This window comes from Macaca fascicularis, chromosome 5 (assembly GCF_037993035.2).
Source record: "Macaca fascicularis isolate 582-1 chromosome 5, T2T-MFA8v1.1".
Lineage (NCBI taxonomy): Eukaryota > Metazoa > Chordata > Mammalia > Primates > Cercopithecidae > Macaca > Macaca fascicularis.
In genome coordinates, this window is record NC_088379.1 from 156,300,518 (window position 1) to 156,326,220 (window position 25,703).

Sequence of the window (25,703 nt, forward strand, 5' to 3'; positions counted from 1 at the left end):
TGCCCTGTCCCCAGAGATGGAGTCTACAGAGACAGGCAGGCCCCCTTGAGCTGCAGTGGGCTCCACCCAGTTTGAGCTTCCCGGCAGCTTTGTTTACCTACTTAAGCTTCAGCAATGGCGGGCACCCCTCCCCCAGCCTCATTGCTGCCTTGCAGTTAGATCTCAGACTGCTGTGCTAGCAACGAGGGAGGCTCTGTGGGCATGGGGCCCTCCCATCCAGGTGTGGGATATAATCTCCTGGTGTGCCGTTTGCTAAGACCCTTGGTAAAGCACAGTATTAGGGTGGGAGTTACCTGATTTTCCAGGTGTTGTGTGTCTCAGTTTCCCTTGGCTAGGAAAAGGGATTCCCTTCCCCCTTGCACTTCCCAGGTGAGGCGATGGCTCGCCCTGCTTCAGCTCTCGCTGGTTGGGCTGTACCAGCTGACCAGTACCGATTGTCCGGCACTCCCCAGTGAGATGAACCCGGTACCTCAGTTGAAAATGCAGAAATCACCCGTCCTCTCTGTCGCTCGTGCTGGGAGCTGGAGGCTGGAGCTGCTCCTATTCGGCCATCTTGCTCTGGGATCTTGATATTTCTTTTAAACAGGAAACACTTTCTTTTCCAATCTTGACCTGTTGAAAATCTATAAAGTCCATCAGATTTTGGTCAAATACTATTCTATTAGGTCTTCCCAGTCTTAGCCCCAGACAAATTGCTCCCTTTTAAAAAATTGCTTATAACTCTAATTCATATTATTCCTTGTGTATAGTGATTAGACAGTTTATTTTCCTTACTGGATTATGATGGTAAAGATAATATTGTGTTCATTTTTATGGCTCTCTTAAGGCCTAATGCAATGTTTGGAAGAAAAGGGAGCAAAGAAGAAAGGAAGGAAGAAAATAAATAAATAAAAAAATAAATAATAAACAAATGGTTGGGCGCAATGGCTCATGCCTGTAATCCCAGCACTTTGGTAGCCAAGGCAGGTGGATCGCTTGAGCTCAGGAGCTTGAGGCCAGCCTGGGCAACATGGTGAAATCCCATCTCTACCAAAAATACAAAAAATTAGCTGGGTGTGGTGGCACGCACCTGGGGTCCCAGTTATTAGGGAGGCCGAGGTGGGAGGATTGCTCGAGTCTGGGAGGTGGAGATGAGCCAAAATTGCACCACTGTACTCCAGCCTGGGTGACAGAGTGAGACTCCATCTCAAAAAAAAAAAAAAAGAAAAAGAAAAAGAAAATAAATATGTATGTATACATATACATATATATATACTATATATGTATATACATACACATCACACATGCACACACAAATATATGGCATACCACTTATTCTTGAGGCATGTATTCATAATTATGTAAACGTCTTTGCATGAATGTTTTATGCATTACACCAGAGACTTCTGGTTTCAAGTAAGATGGTGAAATAAGCATGGCTCTGGCTCCTGCTCATGCACAAAAAATTTTGGAGATGTCAGAAAGGACTGGCATCTGAAACAAAAACAACCTGGAATTAGCTGATAAATGAATTCAGTAAAGATGCGGGATACCAAATCGACAAAAATCAGTAGCATTTATCTACATCAACAGTGAACAATCTAAAAAAGAAATCAAGAAAGCAATCCTATTTACAATAGCTACAAAAAAAATATGCAGGAATAAATTTAACCAAAGAAGTGAAAGATCTCTACAAGGCAAACTATAAAACACTGATGAAAAACATTAAAGAGGACACACACACACAAAGGAAAGATATCTAATGCTTATGGATTGGAAGTACTAATATTGTTAAAATGTCCATACTACCCAAAGCAACCTACAGATTCAATGAAATCCCTATCAAAATACCAATGACATTTTTCACAGAAATAGAAAGGCAATTCTAAAATTTGTATGAAACCATAAAAGACCCCGAGCAAAAAGAAACAAAGTTGTTCCTGAGCAAAAAGGAACAAAGTTGGAGGTATCACACTACCAAACTTCAAAATATACTAAAAAGCTACAGAAACAAAAAAAGCATGGTACTGGCATAAAAACAGACACATAGACCAATGGAACAGAATAGAGAACTCAGAAATAAATCTGTGCATTAATAGCCAACTCGTTTTTGAGAAAGATGCCAAAAATACACATTGAGGAAAGGATACTCTTTTCAGTAAATTGTGCTTGGAAAACTGAACATCCATATGCAGAAGAATGAATTAGACCCCTATGTTTTAACATATACAAAAATCAAATAAAGATCGATTAAAGACTTAAATGTAAGGCCTGAAACTATGAAATTACTAGAAGAAAACATTGGAGAAATCCTTCAGGATATTGGTCTGCACAAAGATTGTTTGGGTAAGACATCAAAACTATAGGCAACAAAAGCTAAAATAGACAAATAAGATTATATCAAGTTAAAATGCTTCTGCACAACAAAGGAAATAATCAACACAGTGAAGAGACAATCTGCAGAATAAGAGAAAATACTTATAAATACATATAAAATACTATATATGTATATACATACTGACAGGAGATTAAGAACCAGAATATGTAAGGAGCTATTCATCTGACAGGAGATTAAGAACCAGAATATGTAAAGAGCTCAAACAACTCAATAACAAATAATAATAACAATAACAATAACAATAATTTGATTTAAAAATAATCAAATTATATGAATAGATATTTTTACAAAAGAGGACATAAAATGGCCAACAGGTATATTAAAAAATGCTCAACATCACTAATGATCAGGGAAATGCAAATCAAAACCACAGTGAGATATTATCTCACCCCAGTTAAAATAACTATTATCAAAAAGACGCAATGAAAAAAAAAAATTCATGCCAATATCCCTAATGAACACAGACACAAAAATGTTCAACAAAATACGACAAATCCAGCAGCATATGAAAAAGTTAATTCACTATGATCAAGTAGGCTTCATTCCTGGGATGCAAGGTGAGTTCAACATATGCAAATCAGTAAGTTTCACCACATGAAACAGAATTAAAAACAAAAACCATGTGATCATCTCAATAGGTGTGGGAAAAAGTCTATGATAAAATCCAACATCCCTTCATGATAAAAACCCTCAACAAACTAGGAATCAAAGAAACATACCTCAAAATGATATGACAAACCCACAGCCAACATTATACTGAATGGGCAAAAACTGGAAGCATTCCCCTTGAGACCTGGATCAAGACAAGGATGCCCATTTTCACCACTCCTATTCAACATAGGAGTAAGTCCTAGCCAGAGCAACCAGGCAAAAGAAAAAAAGAAAAAAATATTCAAATACAACAAAAAGAAATCAAACTTTTTGTCTTCAGTGATGTTATGATTCTGTACCTAGAAAACCCTAAAGACTCCACTAAAAGGCTCCTGGAATTGATTTACAAAATGACTTCAGCAAAGTTTCAGTACACAAAATCAATCTATAAAAACCAGTAGCATTTCCATACACCAATAATGTTCAAGCTGAGAGCCAAATCAAGAATGCAATCCCATTTACAATAGCCACACAAAAAATAAAGTACCTAGGAATACAACGAACAAAGGAGATGAAAGATCTCTATAAGGAGAACTACAAAACACTGTCAAAAAAAAAAAATAATAGATTACACAAGCAAATGGAAAAAACATATCATTCTCATGGATTGGAAGAATCAATATTATTAAAATGGCTATGCTGCCCAAAGCAGTCTACAGATTCAACATGATCCCTACCATGTTGACATTACGAATGTCACTTTTCACAGAACTAGGAAAAACTATTCTACAATTCATATGGAACCAAAAAGGAGCCTGAATAGCAAATCAATTCTAAGCAAAAAGAACCAAGCTTAAGGCATCACATTACCCAACTTCAAACTATACTATAAGGCTACAGTAACCTAAACAGCATAGTACTCATAGTAAAACAGACACATAGGCCAATAAAATGGAACTGAGAACCCAGAAATCAAGCCACACACCTACAGCCTTCTGGTCTTTGACAATGTTGACAAAAATAAGCAATAGGGGCCAGGTGTGGTGGCTGTCATCTGTAATCTCAGTACTTTGGGACACTGAGGCAGAAGGTTGGCTTGACATCAGGAGTTCAAGACCAGCCTGGGCAATGGCAATGTAGTGAGTGAGACCTTTTCTCTACAAAAAAAAAAAAAAAAAAAAAAAAAAAAAAAAAAAAAAGCCAGGTGTAGTGGCACTTGCCTAGGGTCCCAGCTAGTTGAAAGGCTGAGGTTGATAGATTGCTTGAGCCCAGGAGGCTGAGGCATACTGAGCCCAGTGTGCTGTGATCATGCCACTGCATTCCTGTCTGGGTGACAGAGTGAGATCCTGTCTCAAAAGAAAAAAAACAACGGAGAAAAGGCTCTCTATTCAATAAATGGTGCTGGGTTAGGTGGTAGCCATGTGCAGAAGAATGAAACTGGACCCCTAACTTTCACCACATACAAAAATTAACTCAAGATGGATTAAAGATTTAAATGTAAGATGTCAAACTATAGGCTGGGCGTGGTGGCTCACGCCTGTAATCCTAGCACTTTGGGAGGCTGAGGCCGGTGGATCCCGAGGTCAGGAGATCGAGACCATCCTGGCTAACATGGTGAAACCCCGTCTGTACTAAAAAATACAAAAAAAAAAAAATTAGCCAGGCGTGGTGGTGGGCGCCTGTAGTCCCAGTTACTCGGGTGGCTGAAGCAGGAGAATGGCAGGAACCCGGGAGGCAGAGCTTGCAGTGAGCTGAGATCGCACCACTGCACTCCAGCCTGGGCGACAGAGCGAGACTACATCTCAAAAAAAAAAAAAAAAAAGAAAAAAAAAAGATGTCAAACTATAAGAATTCTAGAAGAAAACCTAGGAAACACCATTCTGGACAGCAACCTTGTGAAATAATTTATGACTAAGTCCCCAAAAGCAATTGCAACAAAAGCAAAAATTGACAAGTTAGAACAAAACTAAAAAGCTTCTGTTCAGCAAAATAAATTATCAATACAGTAAACAACCTCCAGAATGAGAGAAAATATTCACAAACATACATCTGACAAAGATCTAATATCTAGACTCTATAAGGAACTTAAATAATTCAACAAGAAACAACCCCATTAAAAAGTGGGCAAAAGACATGAACAGACACTTCTCAAAAGAAGACATAAAAGTGGCCAAACAACATGAAAAAATGCTCAAAGTAACTAATCATAAGAGAAATGCAAATCAAAACCACAATGAGATACCATCTCACACCAGTCATAATGGCAATTATTAAAAAGTCAAAAAACGACAGATGTTGGCAAGGCTGCAGAGAAAAGGGAATGCTTATACACTGTTGGTGGGAATGTAAATTAGTTCAGCTACCGTGGAAAGCAGTTTGGAGAGTCCTCAAAGAACTTAAAATAGAACTACCATTTGATCCAGCAATCCCATTACTGGGTATATATCCAAAAGAAAATAAACGATTTTTCCAAAAAGACACATGCACCCATATGTTCCACTACAGCACTATTCACAATAGCAAAGACATGGAATCAACCATGGTGCTCATTAGTGGTGGACTGGATAAAGGAAATGTGGCACATATACACCATGGAATACTATGCAGTCATAAAAAGAATAAAATTATGTCCTTTGTGGCAACATGGATGGAGCTGGAGGCCACATCCTAAGCAAATTAATCCAAGAACAGAAAACCAAACACAGCATGTTCTCACTTGTAAGTCGAAGCAAAACATTGGGTACTCATGGACATAAAGATGGCAACAATAGACACTGGGGACTTCTAGAGGAAGGAGGGGGAAGGGTTCAAACACTAACTATTGGTTACCATACTCGCTACCTGAGTGATGGGAACATTCACACCCCAAACCTCAACATCATACAATATACCCAAGTAACAAACCTGCACATGTGCTCCCTGAATCTAAATCTAATCTAATCCTGAATAAAAATGGAAATTATATTTATTGAAAAACCAAATGCTTCTGGGCGTGGTGGCTCATGCCTGAGCCACCAGGACCTTGGGAGGCCAAGGCAGGTGGATCCCTTGAGGTCAGGAGTTCGAGACCAGCCTGGCCAATAAGGTGAAACCTCGTTTCTAGTAAAATTACAAAAATAAGCTGGGTGTGGTGGCGCATGCCTGTAATTCCAGCTACTTGGGAGGCTGAGGCACAAGAATGGCTTGAGCCCAGGAGGCAGAGCTTGCAGTGGGCTGAGATTGTGCCACTGCACTCCAGCCTGGGCGACAGGGTGAGACTGTCTCAAAAACAAAACAACACAGAACAAACAAACAAACAAAAAAACATGCTGATGAGGTTATGGAGAAAGGGGAACACCAGTACATTGTTGGTGGGAATGTAAACTAGGATGGCCACTATGAAACATAGTATGGAGGTGCCTCAAAAAACTAAAAATCGGCCTACCATATGACCCAGCAATTCTACTTCTGGGTATATATTCCAAAGAAAGAAAATCAATATATCAAAGAGATATCTGCACTACATGGTTATTGCAACACTATTCACAATAGCCAAGATATGAAAGCAACCTAAGCACCCATCAGTAGTTGAATGAATAAGGAAAATGTGGTTTATATACACAATAGACTATGACCCAGCAATAAAAAAGAATAAATTATGTGATTTGCTTCAACATGGATAGAACCAGAGGACATTACATTAAGTGAAATAAGCCAGGCACAAAAAGAAATACTGCATGTTTTCACTTACATGTGGGAGCTAACAATGTTGATCCCATGAAGGTAGAAAGTAGAATGACCATTACCAGAGGCTATGAGGGAAATGGGGTATGGGGGATGAAGAGAGATTAGTTAATGGGTACAAAAATACAGTTAGATATAAGGAATAAGTTCTAGCGTTCAATATCGTAGTAGGGTGACTATAGCTAACAATAACTTATATATTTCAAAATAGCTAGAAGATTTGAAATGTTCTCAACACAAATAAATGATAAATATTTGAGGTGACAGATATCCTAATTATTCTGATTTGATCATTACGCATTGTATGCATGTATCAAAACATCACATGCATCCCACAAATATGTGTAATTATTATGTAACACTAAAAAATAAAATTGAAAAATCCCCACTGATGGTGGAAGATGAAGTATGAATAGAGAATCTAGAGAGAGGTAAGAGTTGCTAAACTTTAGACATTGATAAGGAAAAATAAGTGTAAATATGATCCTCGGTGAGTTAGGGCCAGATGTGGTGGCTCACACCTGTAATCCCAGCACTACACTTTGGGAGGCTGAGGCGAGAGGTTCACTTGAGCCCAGGAGTTTGAGATCAGCCTGGGCTACTGCCCCATCTCTACAAAAAACTTCAAAAAATTTAGCTGGGTATGGTGGCACATGTCTGTAGTCCCAGCTACTAAGGAGACTGAGGTGGGAGGATTGCTTGAGCCTGGGAGTTTGAGGCTGCAGTGAGTGATGATTGTGCCACTACACTCCAGCCTGGGTGACAGGGTGACACCTTGTCTCAAAAAAAAAAAAAAAAAAAAAAAAGTTAGGGATTGCTACCTGAAGAATAGAAACAAAACACATAAATTTTAAACAAGCAGAAGAAAATCTGATCTATCACATGTAGGCAAAAAAGAAAGTATAGCAAAAATAAAACTTGAAAAAGATGGCAAATGGAGTGCCGATATATCAGAAATTAGAATATATAGAGTAGATTAAACTTTTGCATCATAACCTGAAAATCTCAGAATGTATTTCTAAAAATTAGATGTAGCAATATGTCATTTACAGAGGATAGACATAAAATAAACAGTTCAAGAAAGGCAAAAAATAAGTATAGAAAATGCAAACCAGCAAAATATGAACCAGAAGAGAACTGGGGTAATAATTGTAATATACAGTTTGAATTTAAGGCAAAAAACAAGTTACAAGGGATGTGATAGTTAATTTTATGTTTCAACTTGGAGGGTGTTTGGATGAGATGAACATTTAGATTGGTAAACTTTGGGTGGGGCAGATTGCCCTCCATAACGTGGGTGAACGTCATCTAATCAGTTGCAGGTCTGGATAGAACAAAAAGACCAGCCTTTCCAAGCAAGAGGAAATTCTCTGCCTGCTGGACTTTATCTGCTCCCCTAGCTATAGACTTCTGGCCTATACAGTAGATTTGGACTTGACAGTGTCCATAATCGCATGAGCTAATTCCTTATAATACATCTCTTTCTATGTATACGCACATCCAGTTGGTTCTGTTTTCATGGAGAGCACTAATACAAAGAATAAAGTGGGTTACTGCATATTGGGGGAAAAAAAAAAGGTCAGCCAGGCGCGGTGGCTCACACCTGTAATCCCAACACTTTGGAAGGCTGAGGGGGGCGGATCACGAGGTCAGAAGATCGAGACCATCCTGGCTAACACGGTGAAACCTCATCTCTACTAAAAATACAAAAAATTAGCCAGGCATGGTGGCAGGCGCCTATAGTCCCAGCTGCTTGGGAGGCTGAGGCAGGAGAATGGCGTGAACCTGGGAGGCGGAGCTTGCAGTGAGCCAAGATCGCTGCCACTACACTCCAGCCTGGGCGGCAGAGCGAGACTCCGTCTCGGGAAAAAAAAAAAAAAAGTCAATATATCATAAACACTAATGATGGAATAAATATGCACTAAACAATATTGTATTAGTCCAATTGTGTTGCTATAAAGAAATACCTGAGGCTGGGTAATTTATAAAGAAAAGAGCTTTAATTAGCTTGTGGTTCTTCAGGCTGTACATAAAGCATAGTGCTAGCATTTGCTTTTGGTGAGGGCCTCAGGAAGCTTACAATCATGGCAGAAGGTGAAGGGGAACCAGCGTGTTACATGGTGAGAGAAGGAGCAAGTGAGAGAGGGAGGAAGTGCCAGGCTGTTTTAAACAATCAGATCTCATGTGAACTCATAGAGTGAGAACTCATTCATTACTGCGAGGACAGCACCAAACCATTAATGAGGGATTTACCCCCATAACCCAAACACCTCCCACCAGGCTCCACTTCCAACATCGGGGATTACATTTCAGCATGAGATGTAGAAGGGACAAACATCCAAATTATATCAAATATACATTCAAAGTACAGGGAGCAAGGACCAGTAGACTACTGGGGAAAATTTTTAAAAATCTACAATAATACATGGTAATATCTAACAAGACACCTTTAAAATTTTTTGATAAGGCAGATACAAAATAAGCACACAAAATGTACAAGACTAATATATTTCATCTTCTATTGTTCTATGTGTTTAACTTTGCACACCCAAAAAGCTAATAATCTTTCTTTTTTTTTTTTTTTTTTAAAGAGAGAGTATCTAGCTCTGTGACCCAGGCTGGAGTGCAGTGGCACAGTCACAGTGTACAGCCTCAATTTCCTGGGCTCAAGCAATCCTCCCACCTCAGCCTCCTAAGTAGCTAGGACTACAGGTGTGCACCACCATGCCCAGAAAATTTTTGTATTTTTTTTTTGTCGAAATGGGGTTTTACCATGTTGTCTAGGCTGGTCTTAAACTCCTGGGCTCAAGTGATTCAACCACCTTGGCCTCCCAAAGTGCTGAGATTACAGGTGTAATAGCACTGTGCTCACATCTGTAATCAATAAGTATAAATGCATAATCAATTAATAAAAATGCATACTATAAATCCATAATATAAATGCATAATCGATTAAAATAAATGTTCCATGGGTGCTTTAAAAAATATCAATTTTAAAAACATATAAATAAAAAATATCTATTTTTTAAATATCAATTTTTAAAAATATCTATTTTTTAAAAAATTTAAAATATCAATTTCTAAAAAATATCTATTAAAAAAATCTATTTTTAAAGCACCCATGGAACATTTATATTAATTGATTATGGACTAGGTTACAAAAGAAGCCTCTATAAACTCCAAATAATTAGCATCACATAGAGTATGTTCTCTGACAACAAAACACTAGAATAAGTAATTAATAACAAAAAGGTAGATTTAAACAGCTCTGTCAATAAAAAATTTCTAAAACAGCCAGGATTAAACTGAAATCCAAAGGAAAAGTATAATATTCAATTTCTTTGCATACTTATCTGTGGCAACGCTTTGAAGACTGGATTTAAAATGCATTCCTCAACAAGATTTGTGTTTGTTGTGCCGACTGGGCATCTAGAGGTACAACCAATCCAGGACCCATCTGATCTAAACTTTTGGAGTATTTTTGGACCACATAGATAATATTAATTTTGGCTCCAAATTAGGTGTGGGGTTAGTGATTTTCAGGGGAAACTTTTTTAAAAAAATCATTCCACCCAGAGCCAAGGCTCAAAAAAGCACATATCTTCACTGTCTTCCTCCATGGATTCCATTGCCACCCCCCTTCTCCTAGTGTCTTCCTCGAAAGGTTTGTCTCCTGTCCCTTCATTTATAACCCATTGTAACCCAGGTTGTAGGCCACCAGGGATCAGTGGATAATTTCCAGACAAGTGCCAGCTCTGGCACTCTTTTATTCTACTTTCCTTTAAAAAAAAAGGGACAGATATTTCATATACTGTAAAAGTCATCTTTTTAAAAGTATGCATTGAGAGGTTTTAGTATATTTACATGTAGAACCATCAATACTATCTAATTCCAGAGCATTTTCATGACACCAGAAAGAAATCTGTATCCATTAGCAGTCATGCCCCATTCCCCTCTCTAACTCCCCAAGCCTCTTTCTGCCTGTACGAATTTGTCTATTTTGATTCTGGACGTTTCATATAAATGGAACCATACAATAATATCTTCCGTACCTGGCTTCTTCTATGTAACATACTATTTTCAAGCTTCATCAATATTGCAGTGTATATCCTATTAATATTTCATTTTTTTTTTTTGAAATGGAGTCTTGCTCTGTCAACCAAGATGGAGTATAGCGATGCGATCTTGGCTCACTGCAACCTTTGCTTCCCGGGTTTAAGCAATTCTCCTGCCTCAGTCTCCCAAATAGCTGGGATTACAGGGACCCACCACAACACCTGGCTAATTTTTGTATTTTTAGTAGAGATGTCATTTCACCATGTTGGCCAGGATGGTTGTGAACTCCTGACCTCAAGTGATCCACCTGCCTTGGCCTCCCAAAGTGCTAGATTACAGGTGTGAGCCACGGCACCTGGCCACTTCATTCCTTTTTATGGCCAAATAATATTCCATTATATGGATATACCACATTTTGTTTAATCATTCATCAGTTGTTGGACATCTGGATTATTTTCACCCTTTAGATATTATGGCTAATGCTGCTATGAATATTTATGTGCAAGTTTTTGTGTGGACATATGTTTTGTCTTGCATATATGCCTATGAGTGCAATTGCTGGGTCATATAGTAACTCTATGTTTAATCATTTCAGGAACTATTAGACAGTTTTCCAAAGTAGCTATACCATTTTAATTTCCCACTTCTTATTGTTTTTTAGTACTTAAGTAATTCTACTTTCTTGCCATGCATTTTAAAAGATTAAAAAAAAAACCCCTTCTCTCTGTCACCAAACAACCATCAATTACATGGGTCTATTCAGCTTATGAAAATAAGCTGAGCTGTACACTTATAAGTAGTAATGGATAACTAATTCATGGAATATTTACCCAATGAAATATTATATGCAGCAATAATAAACTAGCAATAAGCATATCAACAATATGGATGAATCTAACAAACAAGCACCAGAGAGACGGATACAAAAGAGTATCTATTCTATTATTCTAGTTATATAAAGTACTAAAATAGACAAAACAAATCTATGCAGTTAGAAGTCAGGATTAACCTTGAGGGGAAATAGTGATTGGAAGCGGACACAAGAAAGCTTCCAGATTCCATTTTCTGGGTGCTGGTTACATGAGTTTATTCAGTTTGTGGAAATAAACTGAACTATATACTTACAATATGTGTACTTGTCTTTATGTGCATTAAAAGTTTCAAACAGTTAGAAGAAAAATGTATTCAACTTTGGGTATGTAGTATCCAGAGTTTTCCCCGCATCTTATTGCTTGATGATTCCTATGATACAAATTGCTCTAGAAAAATAGAAAAAATAGGTAAAGTGTTCAACATAATTTATAAGGCCAATATAATGTTGATACCTAGTCACATAAAGAAAAAAGGCCTATTTTACTTATGAACATAGATGCAAAATAATTCCAAGTAAAATGTTAGGTAACAGAGTCTAATACCCTACTAAAAATATATTATACTTAAATAAGGTTAATACAAACAATGTAAATTTGGTTCAACGTAGGAAGATCTACAATAAAAATCATCACATCAAGGGATATAAATAGGAAAAATAATCACATGATCATCTCAGACACAGAAAAATAATTTTATAAAGTTTAATACTAGTTCATGATTTAAAAATCTCTTAGAAATTTCACAGGAAAATAAAGGAAGGTTTTCAATCTAACAGAGGACATCAACTAAAAATCTACAGCAAACATTATATTTAACAGAAACTTTAGTGTGGTGCTCTCCTGTAATCTCAGCTACCTTGGAAGCTGAGGTGGGAGGATTGCTTGAGGCCAGTTAGAGGCTGTAGTGAGCTATGATTGCACCTAAGAAGAATAGCCACTACACCTAGCCTGGGCAACACAGCCAGAATCCGTCCCTAAAAAAAAATTTAAAAACAAAACCAAAAACTTCAGATGCTGTATTATTTGAATGTGTTTGCTATACTTAAAAGAAACTGAAATAACAGTAGTATAAACACATAAGGATTTTTTTTTTTTAAATCTCAGAGCAGGAAGTTTAGAGGTGGGCAGTACAGCTATGTTCTGGAGGCCCCTTCTGGCTTTCTGCACCATCATCCTGTACATTTAACTTGTGCTTTAATCATCTCAAGATGGCTTCTGCTTCTCCAGGTAACCAATGTCCAGGCAGGAAGAAGTGAATGGAAAGAAGGGCAAAGATTCATGGAACCAAGCCAGCTGGGCTTTCTGACAGTACATGCAAGAACATTCTCTTAAATTCCATTGGCTTGGACTGTGTCATATAACTACCTGCAGTTGCAAAGGTGGTTGCATTTTGCTGCTATAAAAAAGGAGGGGGGGTGGCGTTCTGGTAGAAAGATAAAAATGGAGACTTGAAATTGAATAGGTAACTAGTAGTGTCTGCCTTGTATTCCCTTTAGGTTTGATAACAACACAATGATCCCCACTGACATGGTTTGGCTCTGTGTCCTCACCCAAATCTCATCTCGAATTGTAGTCCCCATGTATCAAAGGAGGGACCTGGTGGGAGGTGACTGGATCACGGGGGTGGTTTCACCCATGCTATTTTCCTGGTAGTGAGTGAGTTCTCACATTATCTGATGGTTTAAAAATGTTTGGCAGCTCCCCGCTCACACTCTCATTCTCCTGCTGCCTTGTGAAGAAGGTGCTTGCTTCCCCTTCGCCTTCTACCATGATTGTAAGTTTCCTGAAGCTTCCTCAGCCATGTGGAACTGCAAGTCAGTTAAACGTCTTTCCTTTATAAATCACCCAGTCTCAGGTAGTATCTTTATAGCAGTGTGAGAACGGACTAATACACCCACTACGACCACCACCTTGCAAAATAGTACTTGATGTCTTCGCCATTGAAAACAGACAAAAATAAATGTAACATATAGCTCTGTCAAGAGTTCTGCTACAAACTGCGGAAAACATATGCAGCTGATTCAAAAGAAAATAACTTATTATAATATTAAGTAGCTTATATAAAGTTGTTCACAGAGGTTATGTAAACTTGACGGCCCTATAACTGGGAACAACACCCAATCATATTACAGATCTACTCCAGTGGACATGCCATTATTACCACTATTTGGCAAAAACACTGCAGCATGTACTGCCAATTCCACCAGACTGAGCACTGGGTACTATTGTGGGAATCTCTGCCACTACCCTCTCTGGTAATGTATTTTTATTAATTGTACTTGTTAGAAAAAAGAATTTCTTGACAGCATGATTACTATTATAACAGAATACACACTGTTCACTTTTGAGCTCTTTTCTAAAGAGGAACAACTACAGAAGATAATTTAAATTTAGATTTAATCTGACTACAAATGATAATGTCTTCATGTACTTTTCATTTTCAATTCCAACGTATCTGGGACAACTTCCCTATGTTGCATTTTAGCTTCTGTTTTTCTTAAATACAGATGATGCACTTTGTCTACTTTCTCATAGGAGTGTTAAGATCTATAGTCCTATGAACTCTGTGAAATAAGAATTTGTGTATGTATGCATGTGTGTGTGAATGATGAAATACTTCTCTCCTTTGTTCATGTAATCCTGAATATCTAGTATTTAACATGTTTAACAATTTGAGAAATATGTAATTTCAAATATAATTACATTTTAAAGTGGAAATAAAGGTGGTAAGGAAAAGAGGGAGGAGTCTTTTCTGGCTTCTACAATAAAGAAATATAATTTCATTGCTTTAAAGTACTATAATAACAGAACTGAAGAGTATAAAAAATGAATAAAGTGGGGCCAGGTATGGTGGCTCATGCCTGTAATCCCAGCACTTTGGGAGGCTGAGGCAGGCAGATCACAAGGTCAGCAGTTTAAGACCATCCTGGTCAACGTGGTGAAACCCCATCTCAACTAAAAATACAAAAATTAGCTGGGCATGATGGCGGATGCCTGCAATCCCAGCTACTCAGGAGGCTGAGGCAGGAGAATCGCTTGAAACTGGAAGGTGGAAGTTGTGGTGAGCTGAGATCGCACCACTGCACTCTAGCCTGAGCGAAAGAGTGAAACTTCATCTCAAACAAAACAAAACAAAAGAGAAAGAATAAAATGAAATAAATTTTAAAAAAACCACGATTTAGAAAAGGTTATCATGTTGCTAATATATGCATTTACAACCAATATGCTTATTTTTAACTTTTGCTTAATTAATTATTGTAACTTCTAAAGCAGTAGGTTCAAATCAATTGCTGTTTAACTGGATGACGCTGTTAAAAAACGCATTGCTCCAAATCGGAATTCTTACATGTTGTCAGTGGGAGCATAAATTGGTATAACCACTTTGGAAAACCGTTTGGCAGTATCAACTAAATCTCATTGTATATACAACCTATCATCCAACAATTCCACTCCTAAGAGAAAGTGATACCTTCCTATGGTAGGAAACTTGGAAGTAGAGAAAAGCACAGAGAATAAAAATAAACTGTCATCCTAGTATTGAGGTAATCATCATTATTATTATTATGATTTTTTTTGAGATGGAGTTTCACTCTTATTGCCCAGGCTGGAGTACAATGGTGCGATCTTGGCTCACTGCGACCTCCGCCTCCCGGGTTCAAGTGATTCTCTTGCTTCAGACTCCCAAGTAGCTGGGATTACAGGTGCCCGCCACGAAGCCTAATTGTACTTTTAGTAGAGATGGGGTTTCACCATGTTGGTCAGGCTGGTCTCGAACTCCTGATCTCAGATGATCCACCCGCCTCAGCCTCCCAAAGTGCTGGGATTACAGGTGTGAGCTACCATGCCTGGCTGATATAATCATTATTAATGTTTGTGAAGAGAATCTTACTTTACACACTTACTTTTATACTAGGCTCACTTTATACAATAATATATTATAATTTCCATGTAATAGATATTTTTCAACTTCTTTTTTCTTTTTAGAAGAGACAGGGTCTCACTCTGTTGCTCAGGTTGGTGTGCAGTGGCACTCAAAGCTCACTGCAACCTCGACCTCCTGGGCTCAACTGATCCTTCTGCCTTGGCCTCTTAAGCAGTTGAGACTATAGGCCCGTACCAGCACGTTTGGTTATCCTTTGTTTTTATTTATTTTAATTTATAAAGAAAAGAGTTTTAATTGGCTTACAGTTCTGCAAGCTGTACAAGCATGGCTCCAGCATCTGCTTCTGGGTGAGGGTCTCGGGAAGCTTCCACGTGAGCTACCATGCCCGTCTTCACGGTGGAAGACAAAGAGAGAGCAGGCAGTGTCACATGGCAAGAGTGGGAGAAAGAGACAGCCCCTTTACCTTTAGTAAGACTTATTTCCTCAAAAGAATGAGTCTGTTTCACTCCCAGAGGACATAATGGATATGAATGAAATTCATATTTGTAGAGAGGGAACTAACATTCTTAAGTGCCTATCATGTATTAGGCATTGTGTTAGACACTTCGCTATGCTAATTTATGTCATCCTATAACGACCTTAACAAAGTAGGTATTATTTTCTTCATTTTATAAGTTGAAGAAATTGAAGATCATTCAAATTATGTGCCTTTCCTTTCCTGCCTTGATTTTACTTTAACCTGCTCCTTTTGAAGTCTTCTCCAACTTTGTTATAGCAGCTCCATCCTTACACTGCCCAGGTCAAAAGCCTCAGAGTCCTCCTTATCTCCTTTCCTTCATACCCCACATTCAATTTGAGGAAACCATCAGCTTATCATCTCCACTACTATTTCTCTGGTCCACATCTCTATCTTCTTGCCCCTCGATTATTATTATCTTTTTTTGAGATGGAGTCTTGCTCTGTTGCCCTGGAGTGCAGTGGTGCGATCTTGGCTCACTGCAGCCTCCACTCACTGTAACCTCCGTCTCCCGAGTTCAAGCCATTCTCCTGCCTTAGCCTCCTGAGTAGCTGGAACTACAGGCGCGTGCCACCACACCCAGCTACTTTTTTGTATTTTTAGTAGAGACGGGGTTTCACCATGTTAGCCAGGATGATCTTGATCTCCTTACCTCATGATCTGCCCATCTCGGCCTCCCAAAGTGCTGGAATTACAGGCATGAGCGACCGCACCCTGCTGACCCTAGATTACTTTAGTAGCCTCTTAACCAGTCTCTGTGCTTCTACCCTTACATCCTACTGTGTATTCTTAACCCAGCAGTCAAAGTGATCCAATCACAATGTCAGAAAATGTCACTTTTCTACACAAAATCCTCCAATGGCTCCAACCAACTCACTCAGAGTAAAAGCCGTACCTGATCTGCATCACCCCCACCTTTCACTTCTCTGACTTCATCTTCTCCATTCTTTCATGGCACCTTCTGGCCTGCCTCAGGGCCTTTGCATTTGCTATGCTTTCTGCCTGGGAAGTTGTTTGCTCAGATATCCCTATCTTCCCTCAAGTCTTTCCTCAAATGTTACCTCCTCCAGAAGCTTTCCTTGATCACCACCCACCTCTGAACATAGCACCCCTCATACTTTTTATGTACCCTCTCTGCTTAATTTTTATCCACAGCATTTCTTTCTTTCTTTCTTTCTTTCAAGACAGGGTCTCACTCTGTCGCCCAGGCCAGAGTGCAGTGGACTCAAGCAATCCTCCCACCTCAGCCTCCTGGATAGCTAGGACTTCAAGTGCATGCCACCACGCCTGGCTAATTTTTAAACTTTTTGTAGATAGGGGGTCTTGCTATGTTGCCCAGGCTGGGTCTCCAACTTCTGGCCTCAACAGATCCTCCTCCTTTGGCCTCCCAAGCTGCTGGGATTACAGGCATGAGACAACACTCCTGGCCTCTCCATAACATTTCTAGTAATACAGCAGTCCATATATTGTCCTTACACATTTACCATCTGTCTTTCCCACCTGGAAGAGGTAAGCTCCACGAGGGCTGGAGATGTTGTTTGTGCTCTCTGCAGTGTCCTTAACCCCTAAATGCGTGCCTAGCACGCAAAAGGCACTCAGTATATATTTGTTGAGTAAATGAATGCTTCCCCCACATTCCAACTGTTACAGCAGGCCAAGGGGACCTGTTGTGCAGAACCTCACAGCTTTCAACTCTGAGCTCTGTCTTCCTTGTTCTTTCCCAGCTTTTACTTAGGAGCCACTTCTTGACGGCGCTTGTCACAGGTGAAAGGCTGGTGAATCTGGAGAGATACTTGTGGCAAGTACCTGGCGTTCCTGCTGTCATCCACAAGCGCAGTAGTGGTGGTAGACAGCTAGAGAAGAAAGTGTAAAGTTTGCATCCTCCAATTATCACGGTTGCAAGACAGAACTTGAAACTAGATACACCTGATTCTGGTTATCTCTGGATGCCATTCACCGAGAATGAAGGGAAGATACTTCCTCCAACGTAGAATCTGATGAGGCGCCAGCAGGCTGCTGCTGCGGTGGAAAACTGCCACATCCGCCTTTGCAAACTGGTGTGGCCCCAGCTGCTTGGACTGAGGCTCACCGCAGGTTTCAGCCACTTCAACCGCAGGGCTATGAACATGCCAAGAGACCCATTAACCAAGTTTCTCATTCCTCCTCCGGGATTTAAAGTCCTGAAAGCAGAACCTTCACTTCGCCACCCAGGCATGCAAGAGGCGTGGGAGACGGAGAAATGGGGAAGCGAGGTGGCGCTGCCCAGCTTGGCAATGGCACAGCTGTGGTCTCTGATGCAAAGGCAGGCGGCCGCGCAGGGCCAGGCCCGGGTGGGAAAACTGGGCTCTGGGAAGGATGTCGGGGCATCCGGCAGTGCCCAAAGCCACCATCTCAAGCGTGGTAGTGGAGAAATGGATGCTGCACCTGCTCTCTCATCTTGCGGGGAATCGTGATTTGGGGAAGTTTCACCTTTGTTGTAGAACTACCCACATTAGAGCCTTCACTTCTTGGGAAGGGGTTAGCGGGAGTTGCCAGTGAACGTGTGACACACACACGCACCACATACTCCCCAAATCCACAAACGACTCCAGTAACGCTATAGTTACCCTTAAAAAGCAAAACAGAACAAATCAGCAGGCCCCCTCCCTCCATCCTGGCACTTCATTAACGTCGGCCAAGGCCACATTTCCCCTGTCCACTGCAGGGGGTCTGTCAGGAGAACAACCGGCGAACGTTTGCCTCACTTCACTCAGCTCTCTTGGGACGGTGTCAGCATTTTAGAATTCACACCTCAAGGAAGGAGTCAGCAAAGAAAAGCAGAGCTGGGCCGGGGCGCCGGTGGCCGCCGTCAAACCTTTGGGAAGCGAGGAATCGGAAACGCCCGTGACGTGCGGCGTTGTCCGACTCCTTCCACTCGGCAGAGCCGGAGAGACAAGCCTTTGGCGGGACGGTGAACAACTGTGCTGTGTACGGCGGTGTGCGTGCGCGAGTAAAGGGTGTGTAGCCCCGGCCAAACGCTAGCCCCCAAGGGCGCGAGTGCTCCACTGCGCCCAGCTCAAGTTTCGGTGGAAACTTTCTCTCAGAGGCTCCTCCTCCTTCACCTTGGAAACCGGCGAAGGCCGTGCGGCGCGGCGCTGCCTGAGTCCCCGGCGCACCTGGCGGCGGCGTGGCCCAGCGGCAGGGGCGGGGCCGGCGGCGGCGGGGGCGGGGCCGGGGCTCTCTCCCCAAGGCCTCCCGGCAGGTTGGGCCCCACCCCGGCCCCTGCACCGCCCCGGCCCCCGCCCCCGCCCCTCCCGCGCTCACTAGGGAGAGGCGTTGGGGAGCTCATGACCCACGCGGCTCAGCCAGTGGCTGACGCACCCTCGAAAAGTTGCGCTCCGACCTTCTCACGACCTACATTCTTCCCGGGCACTCTTGAGTTTGAGCTGGGCCCAGAGGACGTGGGCCAAGACTTTCCAGCGGCGGCCGCCCCCGGGGCGAGGAGCCGGCCCCGCTTTCCTCACGGGGTCCAGCGCAGGCGTCCCCGGGACCGCAGCGCAAACTTTCTGGACTGTCTGAGGACACTTGTCCAGCGAGCGCCACTGCTCGGGGAGGAGGAGCCACGGTCGGGGACAGGTAGGTGCTGTGATGGCCGGAGATTTGCGCTTGAGGGATTCTTTTATTTTAGGGGGTTAAAGGAGGAGGGAGACTCGAAATGTCCCTTCTCTGCATCCGCCAGCTGGGCAGGGGGAGCAGGCATTGGGCTGGGGGGAGGCTGGGGACGTTCCAAACGGGGTCGCTGCGTCGGGCCGGGGCGCCAGGGGGAGGAGGTGACTCCCAGGGTTTCGGGCTCCGGGACGGGGCGTTACGCGGTGACTGACCCTCGGATAGAGAGAGCCTGCTTGTTTTGACGAAGGAAGATGTCATCAGGGCCCTCCATCCCATTCATTGGTCCCTGGGTCCTCTGGGAGGTACAGGCAAAGGCAAAGAGATGTGCAGTTCAGGTTTCCCTTGTAAATCACCTTGCTTGCATAGGAGACAGAGGCGGTGCCCCTCTGAGGGTTGCAGCCCTTTCCTGGTGTAAGGACTTACTTGTTGGGTAGCTGTTGCTCAATTTCGTAAATTCTCTGATGAAACTCCGTTCAAGTCGTGGTTGTTATTGATAGTGTGTGTGTGTTTGTGTTTCCTCTGGCTCAACAAAGGTCCCTTGTTAACTCCACTTCTGCTAGGGAATGGGAGGAACTACCTGCTGTCTTATTTCAGGCCTGGTTAGAGCGAGGTGTTGGTGCAGGGGGCGGTAACCTTGTTGGCTTGGGACTTTGGGAATCATATGAGCAGGTCTGGTGAATTAGCCCAGTTCTGTCCCAGCCTCCTGGACCCACCCGTTCACAGCAGATCCAGCTTCCGCTGTTCAGCAGATGCTACAGCCCCAGCCATCCAGGGACAGGGAAACCCTCCTGAAGGGAAAGAGCCAAATATTGAGAAGGTGAGACAGCTCTCAGGAGGAGGAGGAGTAAACAGTGCCTACTAGTTGTTGCTTCCCTATAGATAGGGCTCGCTCCCTTGGCTTCTCTGGAAGGGCTGTGCTATCAGATTCATCTCATTAGGAAGTCAGCTGCTCCCTGCTAATAGCCATAGCAGCCCTGATGAAATTATATAGGTCATTGAAAAATAATTCCTGGTTAATCACCTTTATCCTGTTGATTAATGAGAGGAAAGATTTCCTCTCCTTAATGTACCATGCCTGCTTGTCAGGGTCACCTGCCTGACCTCAAGTTCACTTGTACACCTGGCACTAGGCAGGATGCTGTCCCCGAAGCTGTCCACATGTAGTGAACCACAGCTGAAGTCCACATTTGGAGAACTTCAAAGGTCTTCTTTGGACAGAAATCGAACAGGAGATTTAGTCCACAAATTCACTCTGTAATGCAGCATACTTGTTGGCTTTAGGTAACTTTTCTCATAATTAAAGGTTGATACCTTTTTAGCTTCAGTTAATCCCTTTCCGCAGAGCTCATAGAATTATGTCCTTGCCTGTCTTGAAATAAATTAAGTTTAGAGTCCTATTTATCATTTGTCCTCTAGGACAAGGAACAGGATTAAACTGTGTGGGGTGGCTGGAAAGGGTCAGAGAAACTGGACATCACTGAAGTGGATTCAGAGAGTGATTGAGAGTGGTCTAAAAATTTAGGTCCAACTGCCCAACTACCTTTTTTCTTGGCTCTCATGTAGAGACTTTATGTAGAACTTTTAATGGAGGACTTGAAGACTAGAAATAAAAGGAGTGTTTTATTTTTACAGAGTCAGAGTAATGCATTGCTGGACAGTTCTGTACTCTGCCTCCCAAGATTGGGTCAAAATACTTCTTTGCTAAGTTCTTTCTTTAATAGGAACTTGATAGATAATGAGTGCAAACAAGAAGCAGATGTACAAATATGTTGTGTAGAGATATGGAGGTAAAATGAGAAAAAACAAGAATTGCTTCTGAGGAGTGAAATTATATTTCTTTCTTTCTTTCTTTCTTTTTTTTTTTAAAGTTAGGGTCTCTCTCTGGCCCAGGCTAGAGTTCAGTGGCATGGTCTCGGCTCCCTGCAGCCTCGATATCCTGGGCTCAAGCAATCCTCCCACCGTAGCCTCCTGAGTAGCTGGGACCACAGGTTCATGCCACCACACTCTGTTAACTTTTTGTATTTTTCATACAGACAGGGTTTACCATGTTGCCCAGGCTGCCCTTGAGCTCCTGGACTCAAGCAATCCACCTGCCTTGGTCTCCCAAAGTGCTGGGATTACAGGTGTGAGCCACCACGCCTGGCCTCTTGTATTACTTTCATAAAGAAAATTTAATAAGAAACCTCATTTCTCCCTGCAAATATAAAGCAAAATTGCCTTATTTAATCTGTTTAGACACTTGATCTTTATTCTGTGTACATTTGTCTCCTAGGATGATACATAGGCCCATTGAAGATCTGGATCAGATTCTGCCGTTGAAACACAATTTAGATCTACTTCATCCTTATTTTTAGCAACTTCCAACCCTTGATTTTTAGCCCAGGTAGGGCAACAGTGCTCAATAGTGACAAGAAACTCCGGGGACTTCATTTATAGGGATCTCTTAATGAAGACGATTACAGAAGCGAACAGTTCTGTAGTGCTTTATGTTTCACAAAGTGCTTTCATGTACCATGTTTGTGCCTTGTGATTTAACCATTTTGTAGTAGATGCCATTGTATTTAGATTACATGGTAGGAAAGCAGATGAGGCTCAGAGATAATAAGGGACTTTTTTGAGATGGAGTTTCGCTCTTGTTGCCCAGGCTGGAGTGCAATGGCGTGATCTCAGCTCATTGCAACCTCTGCCTCCCAGTTCAAGTGATTCTCCTACCTCAGTCTCCTGAGTAGCTGATATTACAGGTACCCACCACCATGCCCAGCTAATTTTTGTATTTTTTTTAGTAGAGATGGGATTTCACCATGTTGGCCAGGCTGGTCTCGAACTTCTGACTTTCGGTGATCCGCCTGCCTCGGCCTCCCAAAGTGTTGGGGTTACAGGCATGAGCCACTGCGTCTGGCCTCTATCTAGTTTTTACAGTGTTTGAACAGGTTACTGGACTATAGATTCAAAAGTATTTTTATCTAATTCCTTAAATTTCAATTTTGAAAATGTTTCAAATGGTTTTAGAGTCTGCAGAATCTGTACCTTTTTGTTGTTAATTCTGTAATTACTTTTACTTAGAAATAGAGATGTGCGGTTTGCCTGCAACTGTTTAGAAGCTGGCATACTTGCCCAGTTGACTTTGATAAATACTGGAATTTGGGCTCAAGTTTTATTCTCAGAAGACATTACTAAGAAGAGATGCTAAGGGGAGTTTTCCGGTATCTATGTGTTTTGCTTAATTTTGAAGTTCTGAGAGTGAGGATACTATTGCCTTCTAAAAGAGAGGTAGAGACAAATGGTATTTTAGGGCTATTATCGAAAGTTAACACATTTAAGTTTATCGTTTTCTTTATAAATATGATTTTCTCCTACTTCCTTTCCAATTATATCACTAACTTAAATGAGACTTAATTTTCTTATTACATACATATTATTCAAATTCTAAACAATATGGAAATATATAATGTTAAAAGTTAAAGTACACTGTAATCTTATATTCTGGAGAAACTGCTGTAAATAGATATATTTCCCTTCATTTTTTCCTCTATTTAAAAATACATTTATTATTAACATGGTTGTTTGTAACTACTAGGGTAATCCTATGCAACTTTCAACTTGGTTTTTATTTTTAACTTGATAATATACCTTGAAAATGTTTTTATGACTATACATGCAGATCATTCTCCCTTTTTTTTTTCTTTTTTCTTTTTTTTTTTTTTTTTTTTTTTACTGGCTGTATAGTAATGCATTGAATAGATATAACATAGTTTTTTTGTGTTTTTTTTTTTTTTGAGATGGAGTCTTGCTCTGTCACCCAGGCTGGAGTGCAGTGGCGCAATGTCAGCTGACTGCAACCTCTGCCTCCCAGGTTCAAGTGATTCTCCTCCCTCAGCCTCCTGAGTAGCTGGGACTACAGGTGTGCATCACCATGCTTGGTATATTTTTAGGAGAGCCAGGGTTTGGCCAGGTTGGTCTCAAACTTCTGACCTCAGGTGATCCACCTGCCTTGGCCTCCCAAAGTTCTGGGATTACAGGCGTGAGCCACCACACCTGGCCCTGTAACATGGTTTATTTAAACAATTTCCCTCTGTTGGGAATTTGGGTTGTTTTCCATTTTTCTATATTAAGAACAGTGCTTCAGAGAACATCCTTGAGAGTGTATCATTGTACGCTTGTGTTTTCTGTAGGAAAGGTTTATGAGTCACTGTTATGAAAATGTTAAATTTCTTTAATTTACACTTCCCCTAGCAGTGTCCCTTCATTTTTAGTTATATGAACACACTCTTTCTTTCTGAATGCACGAGACTGAAGAGAGAAATTATTAATAGATGACCAGCCACTGAAATAAGAGGTCATAACAGCAAAAGGTGCTGAGCTTTTAGGTAGGGTTCACCTAATTTCCTCACATTTCAGGTTCTTTTGATATTAATGTTTTCCCCAAGAGAAGATAGTAATTGGTAACAGCTATAAAAATACTCTGCAGCTGTTGGTTGAGCTGCTAATTAGTTTTTATGGAGCATAGTGTTTTTTTTTTTTTTAACATTTTCCTAAGAACATTATTCTAGGACATGCCATTAAGGAGTTCAGAAAATCCACTAGGTTTTGCAGAATGCAGGGTGTATTTTAGCTCTTCTCTTTAAATTGTTAAAGTTTACCTACGTTGAAATATTGGTCATGGGTCCATTTTGGGATCTTTTGACTTGTAGAAAGTGCTAGGAACTGATTTCCCTCTGTGTGTGGAAAATGTGAAATAAGATACTTTGGCTAAATTTCATGATTCAGGCTCATTGAGGTGGGAACATTTCAGGAATTCCTGTGGCAAAGTTTTTACTGACTAAAAGAGTTGATTAATATTTTTATTTAGTCCAAGCTTTTTTTCATAACCATTTCATTAGAGGAGTGTGTCTTATTCCTCAAAATGAGTATCTTCTATTTTGTTTGTGTTCGTGGAACTTTTATTTGGATTCCATTCATTTTGGGTTGATTTTCTTTATAATGTACTAGAATGAGTATAGAAAAATATGTTTGCAAATATAATTTCTATACACACATACACACATACCCCCTATATTTATATATGTATGTATATATTCTACACATTTGTATATTTATGTCTAAGTATATAGTGATATAAGGAATGTTTTAAAAGTATGATCTTCATCAGGTCATTTAATAGAAAACTTTGTACATCCTCAAAATAAGGATGATGTCTCCATATTTATTTTTTAGAAAAAATGTTTCTTGATTTTCTTGGTATAAAAATTTTTCTTAATAAAATAAGAATTTCTTAGGACATGGGAAACTTATAGTTTGTATATATTCATATTTTGATCTTTTCTGTGGGAAAATACGTGTCTAATGTATTATCCTTTTTTTTTTTTTGAAACAGGGTCTCACTCTGTCACCCAGGCTGGAGTGCACTGGTACAGTTTGGGCTCACTGCAGCCTCAACTTCCTAGGCTCCAGCGAATCTCCCACCTCAGCCTCCTGAGTATCTGGGACTACAGGTGCATGCCACCATGCCTGGCTATTTTTTGTATTTTTTTTTTGTAGAGACAAGGTTTTGGCATGTTGCTCAGGCTGGTTTTAAACTCCCAAGCCCAAGAGATCCCCATATCTTGGCCTCCCAAAGTGCTAGTGTTACCAGCGGAGGGTGTCCAGGTTCTTGGTGCTTTGAATAAAGAATTGGACTAAATGCACAAACAAAGCAAGGAAACAATCAAGCAACAAAAGCAGAGATTTATTGAAAACGAAAGCACACTTCACAGGGTGGAGCAGGCCGGAGCAAGCAGCTCACGGGCCTGGTTTCAGAATTTTCTGGGGTTTCAGTGCCTTCTAGAGGATTCCCATTGGTTACTTGGTGTACACCCTATGTAAATGAAGTAGGGGCCCACGATCTGTCTGATTGGTTGCAGAAAGCGACCAAGCACCAAGCAGAGGCTAAAGAGAAGTCACAAAGTTACACCCTATGCAAACATCTGATTGGTTGTGGAAAGTGACCAATCAGGGGCTGAAGTTACAAAATTGTATTTCTATGCAAATGAAGACTTG

The 25,703-nt window shown here is 40.9% G+C and overlaps 2 protein-coding genes across 3 annotated transcripts in view; one reads left to right on the forward strand and one right to left on the reverse strand.

Moving 5' to 3' along the window:
- Positions 1–11,808: 11,808 nt before the first annotated feature.
- LOC135971021 (uncharacterized) overlaps positions 11,809–25,703 on the reverse strand; it is a 61,263-nt gene continuing 47,368 nt past the window's right edge. The window contains exons 3-5 of the mRNA XM_074039149.1: positions 19,417–19,674; positions 17,520–19,342; positions 11,809–12,006 (exon numbers count right to left, since the gene is read on the reverse strand). Coding sequence (XP_073895250.1) covers positions 18,804–19,342; positions 19,417–19,674 — 797 coding nt within the window. The 3' untranslated portion in view covers positions 11,809–12,006; positions 17,520–18,803. The remainder of the gene's footprint in view (positions 12,007–17,519; positions 19,343–19,416; positions 19,675–25,703) is intronic.
- Positions 19,324–25,703, forward strand: part of FHIP1A (FHF complex subunit HOOK interacting protein 1A) — a 264,968-nt gene continuing 258,588 nt past the window's right edge. For both annotated transcript variants that reach the window (XM_065545584.2, XM_045392945.3), the window contains exon 1: positions 19,324–19,634. The gene's annotated coding sequence lies outside the window, so the exon portion shown is untranslated. The remainder of the gene's footprint in view (positions 19,635–25,703) is intronic.